General features: G+C 40.6%; 1 protein-coding gene across 1 annotated transcript in view; it reads right to left on the bottom strand.

The window, feature by feature from the left end:
• Window positions 1–137: 137 nt before the first annotated feature.
• Window positions 138–18,420, bottom strand: part of LOC133657370 (cadherin-23-like) — a 46,179-nt gene continuing 27,896 nt past the window's right edge. The window contains exons 13-22 of the mRNA XM_062058628.1: window positions 17,634–17,795; window positions 12,561–12,817; window positions 12,394–12,491; window positions 12,197–12,317; window positions 12,050–12,129; window positions 11,926–11,966; window positions 7,562–7,622; window positions 6,171–6,300; window positions 5,973–6,092; window positions 138–1,504 (exon numbers count right to left, since the gene is read on the bottom strand). Coding sequence (XP_061914612.1) covers window positions 1,166–1,504; window positions 5,973–6,092; window positions 6,171–6,300; window positions 7,562–7,622; window positions 11,926–11,966; window positions 12,050–12,129; window positions 12,197–12,317; window positions 12,394–12,491; window positions 12,561–12,817; window positions 17,634–17,795 — 1,409 coding nt within the window. The 3' untranslated portion in view covers window positions 138–1,165. The remainder of the gene's footprint in view (window positions 1,505–5,972; window positions 6,093–6,170; window positions 6,301–7,561; window positions 7,623–11,925; window positions 11,967–12,049; window positions 12,130–12,196; window positions 12,318–12,393; window positions 12,492–12,560; window positions 12,818–17,633; window positions 17,796–18,420) is intronic.

The following is an 18,420-nucleotide window of genomic DNA, read 5'->3' as shown; positions in this document are numbered from 1 at the left end:
TGGCAATAGTTCCAAGGCTATGTCCCTGCCATGACGTTCTGGAACATTTTTTGATCCAGTTGCCTTATGGAAGTATTTAAAAAAAAAAAAAATCATGAACAAACTTTGTCTGCATTCATTCACTCATCCTGTCCACCAATGTTGCATATTTTATTATCACAGATCTCAGGGCTGGTGACAGTAACGACAAAGAAATTAAAAACATACCAAATATAAAAATGAACCTGAAAAACACACCACTTATCAGAGACAGCGTCATAGAAAAGAAATAGACACGATTGCACAATTTACACACAACATGTCTGCTATTATGGTAAGCAGGCATTTGTCCTTAAAAAATATATTAACTTCAATACATTTTTTTTTGCTTAAAATAGGAAAATAAAGCAAATATTGCTCTATTTGAGCTCTTTAACCCCCTCTGGTGGCAGTCTTTGTGGCCGTGTCGCCATCTTTACATTAAGAAAATACAACAGCTAATCACTTTTTATTCCATTTATTCACATTTTCTTGGACTTAAGTCATCAATCTTAGCTTCCAAATTTGCCATCTTTAACATATACTTTTAAAGTCCCCATATACACCACAAACGCTGAACATGCTTAAGACAAAAAAACTGGACCGGCATGTTCCCTTCAAGCATCACTGGGTCGTTAGAGGCGTGGCGGTTGACTGCATCATCACATTTCCATCATTACTACCATCACTCCACCAACACTTTTTTTTGTTTTACACTTGCAAACAAACTCAGAATGTGATGATGAATTTGAATATTCATTGTCCCGCTGAAGGCCGTTCGCTGGTCTGAGCTGCTTTACTCCCAGTGTGTGCATTTGTGTTGGTGTGAGTGGATGCAGTCCAGTTATGCTTTCCCAAGTACAAAGTCAGAACGCAGCCCTTTGAGTTGAACACGCGTCTTCCACTTTGTCCATTCTGCTCTTATGATGAAAGTTGATGACGCCTCCCTGCTGACTCTTTTAAAAGAAAAAAATTGCTCTTGAAGCACAACCCAGTTAAACCATCTGTGAGTTTGTGCCCATGAGTGGACAAGACTGCTCACGCTGTGGTCTTCGTGTCTTCCCAGCAGGGTCAGGGTGGCGGTGTGGAGACACAAGCACACACACTTGAGTCACCATCCAGCTCAGACCAGCGAGGCCTCGGCTAGTCATAACTCGGTGATTTCCAGCGGGCTGGGCGTTAACTCCCCGTCCTTGTGGCGGTGCATCGGAGTCGACTTGGCCGACTCGGTGCGGGCGTTTCGTTCGGAATAAAGTCCGCCGTCTGCGTTGAGAGCCTCCAGAGAACGTGCCACAGCCCGCTGGTCGTCCTCTGGCAGGCTGTTGATGTCAGAGGTGAGCAGGGTGCCGGTGCTGCCATGGACCACATGCACACCTTCCGGTCCCTTCAACTCCACAGGAAGCTTATGTTTGAAGCGCAGTGTTCCCCGACCCCCACTCATGCTCACACGCTCGTCCTCCTCGTCATCCAGATCGCTTTGGATTAGCTGATAGTGGAGAGGAAAGGTGACTTTAAATGAGGCTGCTGCTTACAAACTTCATAGATGTTGTGAAGAGGAAGGCAAAGGTCATTAAAGCTGCTAAAATGCACAAAGGAAAGACAAGCAGGCCTAGTTTCAAATGGTTCTTACATCCTTCAAGCCAGCATCCTCTGCAGTTGACATTAGTTTTTGAGAGTTCCAAATTTTAGAAGGAAAAAAAAATTAATGGTGTACAAAACACAAATGTCCACTGCAGAAGACGCTGGTCCCCCGGAGGATATATGAACAAGGGGCAGACACACACAGTTTCTTGGGCCCAGAAACGTCTCATAAAACAACAATACAAAAATATTTGTTGTACTAATTTGTGCGTTTATAAGTACATCAAAATATTTCATAGCAATAGAGTAGCGCCAGGACAAAAAGATCCTCATAAGTTAAAGAGGAACTGCACTTTTTTGGAATTTTGCCTATCATTCACAACCCTTATGTAAGACAAGAACACATGTTTAACTTTTTTTTAATGTATTTTAAATAGTAAATAAATGCAAGTAAAAGTCTGCTTACAATGGAGCCGATGGGAGTCGCTCTATTCCACCTATAAACCGCTAAAAAATATCTAAACACCTTCATCAAAGTTTTATATACATTATGTAAATATGTATGTAATGTAGTAACAGGCATGTAATAATTATGTATTTTGATCAATTTAGGCATACTGCGGCACATTAATTTCACAAACGCATCACAACGTTCGCTTTTACCTTCGATTACATCACTGATTACTAACTGCAGAGAGCCAACAAACATAATAAAACATCACTTACTGTACAATGTCTGCAGTCATTAGGGTGCTAGGATCTTGATATATTCCCATTTAGATGAAGAATGACTGATAATCCTCGTGAAGAAAATATGGAGGTGGAACCAAGCGTCTTTTGTGTGTCTTTCTCGCCATTCCCGAGTCTAAGTTGGCTGTCAAAGTTGACCAACTTTTCATTTTACTATCAAGAATCTGCTTGCCATAACCATCATTATGATTTATAATCTGGAATAAACTTTCATGATCTCCAAGGCGAGAGAGCAGCTCACCATCTGATTATGCCAATACAGCAGCATAAGGAAGTTGCCTCTCTGATCAATGCGTCGCAAAATGTAGGTCCTTAATGTTGCGCTTATAATAAAAATATTGCTTATACTAGGTTAATATTCAGGTCACGAAATGTAAATGCAGTATTGTTGGGGCTTTTAGGATGGTTATTTATTGGGTTTTATGGTCGGAGTAGATGCAATGACATCTTTGCTCCATTATAAGCAGACTTATTCACGGATTAGAATGTATTAAACATTTTTTAAAAAAAAGTGTTATTGTCTCTCATAATGATTTTGAATCACAGGCAAAATTCCCCAAAAAGTGTAGTCTTTTTTTATTAGGATTTTAAAGATGATTCAAATCACGTTGCGGCTAAAGGGAGTCACCATTGTAGCCTTCAAAGTCCTCCAAAACAACTTCAAAACCCTCCAGCAACATTTTAGATACACACCAAGTATATATATAATGTAGTAACAGACACGATCATAACAATATATAATATGTACAATATTTACCGTATTTTGATCATTTTAATCAACTCCTTCCGCACATTGATTTCTGTTTCCATAGCAGCGCACGTCTGACTTCTGACAATAACTTGTGTTCCTACTTCCAGCAACAAATGTGAGTGTTTTCTACTCATGGCAGACTTGGTAACAGACAACGAAGATGACTATTTTTGGACAAATGAGGATTCACAACCTTTTTGAAGCTGAATATACGGAGGATGAACTGCTGCTTTTAGGCGTCAGCACGAAGAAAGGCTGAAACGTTGGAGCAGACGGAAGCCAAGAGAGTGAGGTCAGCATGACACAAAGTTGCAAATGTGGAATTTGGAGACAAACTATTTCGACATAAATGGAGTGCTTACCTTCAAATAAACCAGTAAAAATGTCCCCGGCCAGCTGGACCAAACGGACAACTGTCCATCGAGTGAGTCACACTTTATATTGATTATGATACATGCAGCACGTCAAGCGTTTTATTACAACTACAGTACATACACTGTCTGGCTAGCTGTGTACAAACAAAACATGATTGTTGACACACAAAAAGCGTTCATCCCCTAAACTTGAATAACTTTTGAAATAATTAATCAATTATTTTTATTTTTCAGATTTACCAAGGAAAATTAATGTTCTAAAAGTTTAGAAAATTTCTACTTCGAGATGCCATGGACTACTGAACAAAAGACATTTATAGTCGAGGCCTATTTTCGGCTGAATTCTATCCACGCGGCTCAATTGCAATTCAAAGAACGGCTTAGATGTTGTGAATTTCCTGCCCACACAATGATCTACAGATGGGTCAACAAGTTCCGAACCCATGGGACTGTTAATAACCTCAATCGTAAAGATACTAACAGACAATCACACTCTGGACGACCGAAGTCATCAAGGACACCACAGAACGTTGATGCAGTCAGAGACTCTGTTGTTCGCAGCCCACGCAAGTCTGTGCTTCGACGAAGTCAGGAGCTTGGAATGAACCGGGAGTCTGTGCGAAGAATTTTGATCGCAGATCTCGACCTCTATTCTTACAGGATACAGATTAAACAAAAGCTTACACCTGCCGACATGAGGAAACGAGTGATCACGTGCCAGTGGTTTTGCGATAAGATTGACGTTGCGCCAGACTTCCTTGACAATGTCTGGTTTTCGGATGAGGCACATTTTCTGCCGTCAGGTCATGTGAACTCTAAGAACAACATCCTCTGGGGTAGCACACCCCCTGAGTACTGTCTGCAAAGGCCATTACACTCTGTCAAGTGCACTGCATGGGTCGCCATCTCCAAACATGGCATCATTGGACCATTCTGGTTCGAGGACAACAACGAGCGGTTTGTGACAATCAACACCGAGCGATATGTTCAGGTGCTTGGCAATTTCTGGACAGCACTTGGTTGACGAAGAGGGGTCGTCAGGGACCTCCAGTGGTTCCAGCAGGATGGTGCCACCCCCCACACCTCAAACGAATCATTGGCATGGCTACAGCATTGTTTCCCTGACCGACTGATCAGCCGCAGGTGTGACCCGGAGTGGTCGCCGCATTCACCGGACTTGAACGCCCCAGATTTTTATCTGTGGGGATACCTTAAGGACAGGGTGTATGGCAACAACCCCCAGACTATCCCTGATCTGAAGGCAGCAATCACAGCAGCAGTAAGAGCGATCCCAAGGGAAGAATGTGGGAGGGTCATCGAGAACTTTGCCCGCCGGATCCAAATGTGCTTGCAGCAACGGGGAGCTCATTTAGAACACCTTTTTTGAGCGCCAGTTAAACAAAGAGTTTTTGTGGTACAGACTTGAAACTTTAGAGATGTCTGCTACATAGACTTAACCTAATGTAGCTGAATTTTTGTGTTAATCTAAATGAAATTTTGGAAGTTATTCGATTTTTATTGATGAACGTTTTTTTTGTGTCACCCTATTTTTTACAGATACTGTAATATGATTGCATATGTTTTTCAGTCAGTACACATTGGCGTTCTATCGCAGTGTTGTGCATTACAAACTCAAACGCTTTTCGTGCTGACATAGAAGCTAGCTTATCTCTTGCTATAGTTAGCTTTTACGGCTAATACCGAAGCACACCGATGTGTTACTCCGTTGGAAAACTATTTTCTTAGTGTTCGCTCTTACAATAACAATGTCGGTACAGTTTGGTTATTATACAGGTTACGGAACGTAAATGAAGTATTGTTGGCGGATTTTGAATGCATTTTGAAAGTGATTTAGAGGGATAATTGATTGCTCCCATTAGCTGCATTGCTGGCTACCTAGAACTAACTGATTTTTACATGTTAGACTGCTCATAATGATTGTGAACAAGAGGCACAATTCCAAAAAAGTGTAGTTCCCCTTTAACAGTATATAACTTTTTTTTTTTTCCGCTCACATCTCTCAATCAACTTTGTCTTAAACAAAAATAACTACAGCTCGTTGTGTTTCGGCAGGCATTGATGCCATCTTCAAATAGCCAAGATGGTGCATTGCATGCAGCTACACCTCCAGGATGTCAAAGTTACTTTTTCCTACACACAATAAACGTGTCCTTCAGTAAGACGTCAGCGAGCGGAAGCAAGCGAAAGAGTGGGAAGTTGGAAAAGGAGGTGAGATAAGTCAGACAGGAGCAGCACAGCAGCCCGCCGGGCCCACCTCCGTGACTGACGAGTGGTCTCCCTGACTGGTGGATACTGTGACCAGTCTGGCTGCAAAGAGTTTTTTCAGTCTCAGGTAGTCGTCCAGGACCACATTGAGCAGGGAACCCTGACAGGATGGCAGTTAAGATCAAACACGACCCAACTTTACCATCCATCTGAGGATGTTTGACTGGGAGGAGATAACACAGCTGACATCATTCAACATGTGAGCGTCTCACCTTGATAGGCCCCTCCCTCATGATCTGGCCTAGTTTGGCGATGTTGTCGTACTCCTGAATCGCCGCTCTCAAATAACGATCGTCATCCGGCTTGGCTTGAGGCTCGCGACCAAACGTTCCCTAGGACAAAAGAAATGTTTTTTAAAAAGTCGAAAACCCTGCTGGAAGAATGTTTTCCTGAAGAGCGTCGGTACGAACATGAGTGCGAGCAGGACTGTTCCACAGGTCCGTTATCTCGCTCAGGTTCTCAGGCAGGTCGTCTTCATGGTCCGCCTGAGCAGCCAGCTCCAGGTTGTGACAGAAGGGATCGAGCCACACGGGATTAGCGCTGCGCAGGTACACATTTTGATATTTGACACTGGTCGACAGTCACAATCTTTCACAAAGTACCAACATTCTTTGTACATGAGGACATTTTGAAAAACTGTGGAGGAAGGAAGAGTCCAATCTGGAGAAATACTATACAGAAACACATTTAGGCACTACTGGGCATTGTACAAAACGAGTTATTTTCTGCCGCATTTAAAAATCAATTAAAATGCATCAGCAATTAAAAAATATCTTATGTGATACTGTCAAAATAAAATTGCAAAAAACATATTAAAAGTGAAAATATCAAATATTTAAACTCACAATTAGTCGCCGGCTTATTCGAGTGGAAATGGCAAACATTTAATCGCCAGAACAGCTAAACTAGCTTCCGGGGTTGACCGACATCGTCTCACAAGATGTAGTTTCTCTTTAAATATCCTTCTTGAAAATGGCCTTGCAAATATATATCTGTCACCTAATCAACGTTTTGTTCTCTTTCTCTGCTATGTATGGCTATGGCGCAACACTTCCCGCTTCCTGCTAAATTGAAACTTGTGAATGGATACTCACTTTGGAGTGACAAGTGAGTATCCAATCACAGTCTCGTTAACATCAGGCTACTTAGATAGGCTACTGTCAACAACTTGTGATCTGATTGGCTATCGCAACTGTCTATCAACTGCATGTGTTCTGAAATTCATCCGCTAACAGTCCCGATGAGTATCCAATCACAGGATGCGTAAATGTCACGTTTAACGTGAGGCCAGCTAGAAGGCCTTACTGACAACAACTCATAATCTGATTGGCTATCGCAACTGTCTATCACCTGTATGTCCCCCATCGCTTACAGTGCACAGACGCTCGCATTGTTGATTCGCACAGCATGACAACATAAGCTAGCTGAATTCTGATTGGATAAAAACTAAAATTAAAAACAGCAGCACTGGAAGGAGCATAATATGACATGAAGAGAATATGAATACTTTTAGATATTTAGGGAAAGTAAATAAAAAAACAATTTTATCTTTAATTAAGATCATGATTTCTGGTTATGTTAGGCCAGCAGGAAGGCCTTGCTGGCCCTGACGGCACACCACTGCTGAAAGTATATTTTAACAATATAAATTAGGAAGTAACATTTCACCCACCTTGTAGGATTGAAATATGCGTATTTAGGAAACCATTATTCCCTGCATTGCAACAACTGCATTGTGCCAAATGGTGTCTTTTCTGTATTTACTATTGTGTTCAAACATTGTAGAGTTTGAAAATCTCACCCCTCAAAAGAGTACTTGTTGGTGTTGGGCATGTCCAGAATATCCATTAAACCTTGGTTCCCTGGATGGTAGAGGAGAAAATAACACCTTTCAACTTGCTACAATTAAAAGCCATGTTTAGTATAACACAATAAGTAAACAAAGGTGATTGTCGGGTTTTGTTTGACTTCTATTTGAGCAAAAAAATGTTCAAGTCGGACTCTATACAGTGGAACCTCCATTTACGAACCCCTCATTTGCAAACTTTTAGATCAAGCCAAATGTGTCTCTGTGTGAACCATGTTTTGGTGTACGAACGTTTCATTTATTCATTCATTTTGTGTGCCGCTGGAAGCCTTAAATTATACAAATGCAAGTGTGTTGTAATCATGGCAGACTTGGTAATAAACTTGGGAGACGACTATTTTTGGACAAATGAGGATTCACAACCTTATCTTTTTGAAGCTGAATATAAGGAGGACGAACTGCTGCTTATAGAAGCGAGCGCGAAGAAGAGGGTGAAACGTTGGAAGCCGAGAGAGTGCAAAATGGTCACACTGCAAATCTGGAACTTTGAGCCAAGTTATGCCGAATTAATGAAGCGTCCAAAATCCGTCCCACGGGAAGTCCCAAGTTTTAAAAAAAATTTAATTTTTTTTTTTTTTGTAATTATTATTTTTATAAATCTGTCCTTTCTAATCCATTTCCTACCACTCGGTGTTCCCTAGCCGCTCAGGCAAATCATATTGTCTAAAAAATTATTTTTCCATCAATAACGTGATCAAGCGCGCACTCTTTCAGTCAATTTGTGCGCAAGGAATGAATATATATATATATATATATATATATATATATATATATATATATATATATATATATATATATATATATATATATATATATATATATATATATATGTATATAGTCCAGGTTACTGCGGTTTATCCGTTATACAGTGTTCAATACCAGGGTAGAGCGGAATATCCCCTGAAGAGCAGAGAAACCTGCTTGTAGGGATGAAATAGCATCTGTGTTTTTTCCTTAACGTATGTATATATATATATATATATATATATATATATATATATATATATATATATATATATATATATATATATATATATATATATATATATACAGCCCGGCCCCCGGCCAAATTGTTTTAACTCAATGCGGCCCCCGAGTCAAAAGGTTTAGGGACCCTGCCTTACAGCGTGGCCATTTTGGCGATGTCACTTCCTGTGCAATACACTACCACTGCCATTTTGGATAGGCGGAGTCCCCTAAGTTACATCCTGTTTACGCATCCCAATACTCGCTCGCCACTTCCCAGTGCTTCAGCGTGAGTTTCTTTTCTCGCCGCTCACCAAGTTTTCTCTATTTTGCTTACTCAATATGGCCGACAACCCAGCCTGGGAAGAAAGAGGGAATCACTGTGGACTTAGACTTAGAGAGAAGAGGGAACCAACACATACTGCCCCCACTCCTCTCTACTTCCGTGGCCTTCTCCGTGTCGTCTCCGTGTCGTCTCTCTGCCATTGTCGTCTGCTGTTCGCGGACGGCAAGTTAAACAGGATTTTACTTTTTAGCTTTATTTTGAAGTTATTGTAGCAACATGGTTGTTAACGTTTTTGAGAGCACCAAAGGGATTTTTGTGTGTGCGCGCGCGTTGATAATTTTGCTAGCCTTTGTTGTTGTGTTGTTTTGATAATAAAGAGTGAAGTGAAGTGAAGTGAATTATATTTATATAGCGCTTTTTCTCTAGTGACTCAAAGCGCTTTACATAGTGAAACCCAATATCTAAGTTACATTTAAACCAGTGTGGGTGGCACTGGGAGCAGGTGGGTAAAGTGTCTTGCCCAAGGACACAACGGCAGGGACTAGGATGGCGGAAGCGGGGATCGAACCTGCAACCCTCAAGTTGCTGGCACGGCCGCTCTACCAACCGAGCTATACCGCCCGAAACCGAAAGAGATTGTTTCTGAAATAGTGAGTGAGGCAAGCCCTCCTGGGGGTGGGGAGGGGGGGTCATGGTGTGATGCCGGGGCGGAGCGTGTGATCCCAGGAAACACGCTTTATCAGTATCATGCAGTATGACTGTAGAGTGAATGAATGATGGATTCTCAGTTCTCTGTGAAGCGCTTTGAGTGTTTACAACAATGCTACATAAATCTAATCCATTTTATTATTATATTAATACTATACTTGGCATCGTTAATGCCGATATTTGTATCAATGCTACAGCTCTTGAATGTAAACAGGTGTGCACCCTGACGGCATTAAAGACATTTTTGTGAATAATCAAATCGTCCTACATACAGTATGTTTTCATGGGAAACATAACAATGTCCTAAGTCTAACACCCTGTTCACATTGACAAGCTCTGGCTTAGTGGTTAGCATGACTTCCTGTATTCTCCTCTGGTGTGTAGTGTAGCATATTTAGCTATTCCTAATTGTAATGTAAACTACCTACTTTATTTGCCCCCATGGAGATGAGGATTATTTAGCCGCTGACTCTCTAGCACAGACGCTACATTCTGTTTGTTCGCTTGCAGCTGTCAAAATTGAGGGACACAGCTAGAATGTGTCATCAACATGCAATATCCTGATAAAACAATAATATTAAAAAGCTCTCTTGTCGGCCAAATTTAGATCATTTATCATCTATATATGATGGACGCTTTGACCTCCCTCCCTCCTCAACAACATCTGGGAGTTGAACTTTCCTTGCACCGCATGCAGAGCGGCTCCAGGCCTATAGACACAACATCACTACATCCTGGACAATGGGCATATGCACACACACACCCCCACCACCACCCCACGCCTTCACCACCGCTTGATTCCCCTTTGGGGTGATGGACGGCTGAGTAGCGCTTTTTAGCTGCAGCCAGCCACCATGGCTCCCACTCCTTCCCCTCTGTTGCAAGTTTTTGTGATTTTATGTAATATGTTTATGTGTGGTATGGCTATGAGGTTTTTTCCCTTGGCCTCAGTCTGGACCCCCTCCTAAGAGTCCAGCCTTTGACTGAATATCTTTTTTTACTCTTCCCGGGCTCAGGATCTTTCTGAGTGGAGTTTGCATGTTCTCCCCGTGACTGCGTGGGTTCCCTCCGGGTACTCCGGCTTCCTCCCACCTCCAAAGACATGCACCTGGGGATAGGTTGATTGGCAATAGGGATGTCCGATAATGGCTTTTTGCCGATATCCGATATTCCGATATTGTCCAACTCTTAATTACCGATACCGATATAAACCGATACCGATATATACGGTCGTGGAATTAACACTTTATTATGCCTAATTTGGACAACCAGGTATGGTGAAGATAAGATCTTTTTTTTTAAATTTATAAAATAAAATAAGATAAATAAATTAAAAACATTTTCTTGAATAAAAAAGAAAGTAAAACAATATAAAAAACAGTTACATAGAAACTAGTAATTAATGAAAATGAGTAAAATTAACTGTTAAAGGTTAGTACTATTAGTGGACCAGCAGCACGCACAATCATGTGTGCTTACGGACTGTATCCCTTGCAGACTGTATTGTTACATATTGATATATAATGTAGGAACCAGAATATTAATAACAGAAAGAAACAACCCTTTTGTGTGAATGAGTGTGAATGGGTGCACATGGGTTAGGGAGGTTTTTTGGGTTGGTGCACTAATTGTAAGTGTATTTGTATTTTTTATGTTGATTTAATAAAAAAAAAAAAAAAAAAAAACCCCGATACTGATAATAAAAAAAAAACGATACCGATAATTTTCGATATTACATTTTAAAGCATTTTTCGGCCGTTAATATCGGCAGGCCGATATTATCGGACATCTCTAATTGGTAACACTAAATTGGCCCTGGTGTGTGAATGTGAGTGTGAATGTTGTCTGTCTATCTGTGTTGGCCCTGTGATGAGGTGGCGACTTGTCCAGGTTGTACCCCGCCTTCCGCCCGAATGCAGCTGAGATAGGCTACAGCACCCCCCGCCACCTCAAAAGGGACAAGCGGTAGAAAATGGATGGATGTTAAAGAATGGACAATAATAAAAGCACCACCACCACCTTGTAACATTAGTAATGACTTTCCTTTTCTTTGGCGCACTTCCACTACAAAGGCCTGCTTTATGCTTAATTGGAAAACATAATGATGTGCAAAAAAAGTGAAAAAATCAGCAATATATTTCCCTTTGTGGCGCCTACTGTATCTTTTCATACGTGCACTCTTACTAGTTCACGAGTAAATCTCGTATTTACTGAGCAAAATTAAGTTTTTCAATAATTAACGGGAGCAAGTTCTTAACTACAAAAGTCGTAAAACGAGGACCACCTGCACAACATTGCATCAGCCACATTAGGAGGTTTGCAGGGAGAGGGGACAAACCTGTTGATCCCGCGACGATCGCTTTGAGCTTCCTCTGATGTCTGCAAAAGCGACAAAAACGTCACTAACTCCAGCGAACATGGCTGAGTGGACACATGAACTTTTGTGAAAGAAAGCGTCTTACACTCTGCGATAATGCCAGTTCATCGAGACAAACAATATACCAGCCAGGCACAGCAGCACGGCCAGAATGATGATGACGAGCTGGGACAGAAACAGATATTTAACATCACAGAATGTTGCGAGAACAAGTTTTGGGCTTTTGGAGGACCTGCAGAGTGGTGATGTCATCAGGGAGCTTGTCACTGACGGCGGGATGAACATCCACCACGTTGTACGTCCTGAACAGATTTCTCAGCTGCTCCTTGTTTTCATCGATTAGCTGGATCACCCTGCAGACCAGTAGAGCACATTGGTAGTAGTGGTGTAGTTTTTGTGGACTGACTTTGGAATAGAAGAAGAAGAAACCTTTCCACGTCTTGGATGGTGTTGCTCTGATTGTTGACCACGTGGACCAGCATGTCTGTATGGGCATAATTCACCCTGCCCTTCTTGTCCACGTGAAACTGGAGCAAACCAACAGGACGTCAGCTGTTTACAAACACATTATTGACACCTGAGGCAGCGAGACACACCTGTATGTCATCTAAGTTGACAATGGCTCCCGTGATGTTGGACAGCAAATTGATGAAATCATCCTGGTTTTCACGGACCAAATCGGGAATCTCATTAAAGACGATCTTGACCCTCTGGTCGTCCCGCAGGATGTAGATGTTCACGTTCGTGGTAGTACTGTGCCCGGCCAGGTCGCACGCCAAAATCTCCAGCTGGAAATACCCGGGGTTGTAAGCCGTGAAGAGGTCGTAGGTGCGGATGATGCCGTCAGTCAAACCTGCAAACAGGGTGTCGTCAAAGGTGCTGTTTGCAATTAAAGGTGCTGTCACAGTAATTTTTCAAAGCTCTCACTCTCATTGTTGAGCGCAATATGGAATAAATAATAAGAACGACACATAGCTTTTTCCTTAAAATTTGAACTACAAGTTACTGTAACTTTCTGATTGAATTTATTTAAATGCTTTTTATAATATATATACACACACATATACAGTATATATATATATATATATATATATATATATATATATATATATATATATATATATATATATATATATATATATATATATATATATATATATATATATATATATATATATATATATATATATATATATACACATATATGTATATATGCATAATACTACCACCACCATGATTGACGGTAGGCGTGGTGTTCCTGGGATTTCTCCTCCAAACCTATTGCTGTGTATTGTGGCCAAACAGCTCAATTTTTGTTTCATCTGACCACAGAACTTTCCTCCAGAAGGTCTTATGTATGTCCATGTGATGTCAGATCAAACAAAAATTGAGCTGTTTGGCCACAATACCCAGCAATATGTTTGGAGGAGAGAAAGTGAGGCCTTTAATCCCAGGAAAACCATCCCTACCGTCAAGCATAGTGGTGGTAGTATTATGCTCTGGGCCTGTTTTGCTGCCAATGGAACTGGTGCTTTACAGAGAGTAAATGGGACAATGAAAAGGAGGATTACCGTATTTCCTTGAATTGGCACAGGGAATATAGTATTCGCACGTCTAGAATTACTGCCGGGTCAAACTCGTTCCTCAAAATAATTAACGCATGCTTGGCCTTATCGCCGGTTCATTATTAACGCCGGATGAAATTCGTTTCGCAAAATATTAATTTTATTTACGCATGTCTATAATTTTCGCCGGGTCAAACTCGTTTCGCAAAATATTTAGCATATGTCCAGAACTTCCGCCGGGTCAAATTCGTTACGTCACGAGTGACGATTTACCTGTCCAAGCTATTGAATACCGGTACGGTATGCTAAAAAGAACAGTAAGCAGCTATGTTTCATTAATATACCGTAGCTGCGTGTGTCAAATACGGTATGAGTCATTAAATGACTCCCGCCTCCTGGTGGTAGAGGGCGCTAGTGATCCTTCTTGCGACTTCCGGTACTGCAGAAGAAGTGACAACACGCAGCAACAGATCGTCTCTTTTTTTCCCTCTCGCCTGTACTTTTAACATGGAGGATTACATACCGGTATCTAAAATAAAACAGTTTTCTAAACTGGACTTTCAATCGAAGCAGGAGGTAATAATTAAAGGAATATCTCCATGGAGACAGAGGGACTTTTAAAACAGAAGAAAGAAAATAAGGAAGACTTCTATAAACAAGTTATCGATGCTTTTGGTCAGAAGGAGCTGCAAATGGACTCCATTTATAAGTACAGGTAAGACCATAATAACGTTTTTTTTTATTAAATGTGCTTTTCATGATGGTATGCTTACACCACACTCAAAGCGCACGCCTAAATTTACCGCATTCCTTTTGGTAAACGTCGGAGTGAGAAGAGGTTTTAAAATAATTAGCGCATGCACAGCCATCCCGCAGGCTTCCGGTAAACGCCGGAGTGACAGGAGGTTTTAAATTAATTAGCGCCCCTGCGGCTATTCAAGGAAATACGGTACCTCCAAATTCTTCAGGACAACCTAAAATCATCAGCCCGGAGGTTGGGTCTTGGGCGCAGTTGGGTGTTCCAACAGGAAAATGACCTCAAACATGCGTCAAAAGTGGTAAAGGAATGGCTAAATCAGGCTAGAATTAAGGTTTTAGAAAGGCCTTCCCAAAGTCCTGACTTAAACGTATGGACAATGCTGAAGAAACAAGTCCATGTCAGAAAACCAACAAATTTAGCTGAACTGCACCAATGTTGTCAAGAGGAGTGGTCAAAAATTCAACCAGAAGCTTGCCAGAAGCTTGTGGTTGGCTACCAAAAGCGCCTTATTGCAGTGAAACTTGCCAAGGGACATGTAACCAAATATTAACATTACTGTATGTATACTTTTGACCCAGCAGATTTGGTCACATTTTCAGTAGACCCATAGTAAATTCATAAAAGAACCAAACTTCATGAATGTTTTTTGTGAGCAACAAGTATGTGCTCCAATCACTCTATCACAAAAAAACAAGAGTAGTAGAAATTATTGGAAACTCAAGACAGCCATGAAATTATGTTCTTTACAAGTGTATGTCAACTTTTGACCACGACTGTATATTAGGGCTGTGAAGTCATTAGTTTAGTCAGATTAATCACAGGTTATTTTTTGCCTACATGAATAAAGTGTGTTTGAGAAAAGACCACAATATTTGGATACAATTGCAATGTGGTAGTCAGATTGTCTTACAGGAACATTTTTTAAACGATTTACTGAAGTGCAAGTCATTGATTTGCTCAAAACTTGGTGACAGTAAGTATAGTAAGAATAAAGTGCACATATTGAAAGTCTCAGCAATATTATAGCAAACTAGGTATATATGTACAGTATAATAATAATGTAATAAAGACACCCATAAACAACTTTACATTCATTAATTTTGTTGGCGCAGTTTGACCGTATGTGACATGCTGCGCTATCATTGTGAAGCGGAAAAAGTGTGTGTGTGAGAGAAGGTACCTTGACGAGAAGCCAGTCTGTTGACTAGAGACGTGGTGGTTGTAAATAAAGAACATGCCTTTTGATTTCTTCGTTACTGACTGTCTTTTCTGCTGGACTTCATGGAATTATAAAACCTTGGTTACCCAAACAAGCCTATTTACTCTTTCAGAAGACAACGCAAATCTCTTTTTTGTACAAACTACCTCCAATTTGTACGACATTAGATGGCGACAAGAACAACATCTTGCAGCACTTGGTCTTGACAGATGTTAATGTCCTTCGTGCGTGGCTGTCCTTTTCGAAAAGGCATTGTTTAATTTATTTGTGTCAACGCAGATAAAGTTTGATAAAGTGTAATTACTCAGAGACCAATGGTAGGTATGAAACTGGTAACCTTGTGACCAGTGTTCTGAAAAACTGCGTGACATAATTAGTTTTTTCTGGTAACGAGTAATCTAATAAATTACTTTCATTTACAAAAACCCAAAACCAGTGAAGTTGGCACTTTGTGTAATTCGTAAATAAAAAAAGATTATAATGATTTGCAAATCCTTTTCAACTTATATTCAATTGAATACACTGCAAAGACAAGATACTTAACGTTTGAACTGAGAAACTCAATTTTTTTTTGCAAATAATCATTAACTTACAATTTAATGGCAGCAACACAGTGCAAAAAAGTTGGCACAGGGGCATTTTTACCACTGTGTTACATGGCCTTTCCTTTTAACAACACTCAGTAAACATTTGGGAACTGAGGAGACCAATTTTTGAAGCTTTTCAGGTGGAATTATTTCCCATTTTTGTTTGATGTACAGCTTAAGTTGTCCAACATTCCGGGGTCTCCGTTGTGATATTCTAGGCTTCATATTGCGCCACACATTTTCAATGGGAGACAGGTGTGGACTACAGGCAGGCCAGTCTAGTACCCGCACTCTTTTACTACGAAGCCACGCTGTTGTAACACGGTGGACACGAGTTCCACAGTTTCCAAAAATTTTTAAATGTGGACTCATCAGACCACAGAACACTTTTCCACTTTGCATCAGTCCATCTTAGATGAGCTCGGGCCCAGCGAAGCCGGCGGCTTTCTGGGTGTTGTTGATAAATGGCTTTCGCTTTGCATAGTGGAGTTTTAACTTGCACTTACAGATGTAACGACAAACTGTAGTTACTGACAATGGTTTTCTGAAGTGTTCCTGAGCCCACGTGGTGATGATATCCTTTACACACTGATGTTTTTTTTTGATGCAGTACCGCCTGAGGGATCGAAGGTCACAGGCATTCAATGTTGGTTTTTAAGCCTTGCTTGTGTGCAGTGATTTCTCCAGATTCTCTGAACCTTTTGATGATATTACGGACCGTAGATGGTGAAATCCCTAAATTCCTTGCAATAGCTCGTTGAGAAATGTTGTTCTTAAACTGTTCGACAATTTGCTCAAGCGTTTGTTCACAAAGTGGTGACCCTCGCCCCATCCTTGTTTGTGAATGACTGAGCATTTCATGGAAGCTGCTTTTATACCCAATCATGGCACCCACCTGTTCCCAATTCGCCTGTTCACCTATGGGAACAAGCTAATTATAATAAGATTATTATAGTAATTTTTTCAACACTGCTTATGACAGATTTATGCTTTTGAAGCGGAGTGTTAATTAGTTTTTTGGTGAGACCTTGTGGTAAAAATATATCATTAATTTAGGCCAAATTGATGCAATAAGCTTCTGCATAGGAGACTTTGCATCTGTAAGTAATCTGCATTACTTGATACTTGTTTATATATTGACAAATATTGTGTTTTAGACTGCAATATTGTTTAATTTAGGACACTTATTACGTATATCTTGCTTAGGTGTTGTTCTCTACTTAGTTGTGTACAGTAGCTGCTAGCTACTAGTAGCCTACAGAACAATGTTTACCTTTTGTAAATGACTTCTTTAAAATACGAGAAAAGACCAACCTTGTGTGCTTATTGGAGGACAGTTAGATGTCAACTGGATGTCCAGCTTTGCACAAGTAAACATGATGAAGGAATGCTAGTATCGGACCTTACATTGGCGATTTTAGATGCGAGCTAATATCCATGCTTTGCTAATATCAATATCGGATCAGGCAGTAGGCAGTTTTATTCATTTGAGACAAAGCTAAAGATAAGGTAATATGAGGTAAGGTAAGGAGACTCACCAATGGTAAAGATGCTCCCAACGTCCTCACTGCCGTTGCTCTGAGACTGGAAGTAACGGATGGTAACAATGTGATACTGGACCAAGCTGTTGTTGCCGATGTCGTTATCTATCGCCACAACTTTGATCAGCTCGGAACCCACTTTGGCGTTAGCAGCAACCCCTACAACCGAGGAAAAATACAATATAGAGTTTCACATCGACAAGAAGAAAATTGAATATAACAAGCTTGTTTCTAAGGTTTCACACAGATTACCTGCAACATTGATGGCCAAGCTACTTGGAAAATGTAGTAAGCTAAGCTACGAGTTACTCTCAATTAAATGTAGCTAAGCTACAGGGGAAGCTATCCCTGGAGAATTATTACACTACATACAAGTTACACGACAAAAGTAGCTTGCTACATCAAAGCTACATTTAAATGCATTTCATCAATCAATCAATCAATCAATGTTTATTTATATAGCCCTAAATCACAAGTGTCTCAAAGGGCTGTACAAGCCACAACGACATCCTCGGTACAGAGCCCACATACGGGCAAGGAAAACTCACCTCAGTGGGACGTCAATGTGAATGACTATGAGAAACCTTGGAGAGGACCGCATATGTGGGTAACCCCCCATTTCTATCTATGGGCCCACATGTACAAACCCCGTTTCCATATGAGTTGGGAATTTGTGTTAGATGTAAATATAAACGGAATACAATGATTTGCAAATCATTTTCAACCCATATTCAGTTGAATATGCTACAAAGACAACATATTTGATGTTCAAACTGATAAACAT

The sequence above is a fragment of the Entelurus aequoreus genome, linkage group LG09 (genome assembly GCF_033978785.1).
Source record: "Entelurus aequoreus isolate RoL-2023_Sb linkage group LG09, RoL_Eaeq_v1.1, whole genome shotgun sequence".
Lineage (NCBI taxonomy): Eukaryota > Metazoa > Chordata > Actinopteri > Syngnathiformes > Syngnathidae > Entelurus > Entelurus aequoreus.
This window is presented reverse-complemented; position numbering and strand designations above follow the sequence as displayed.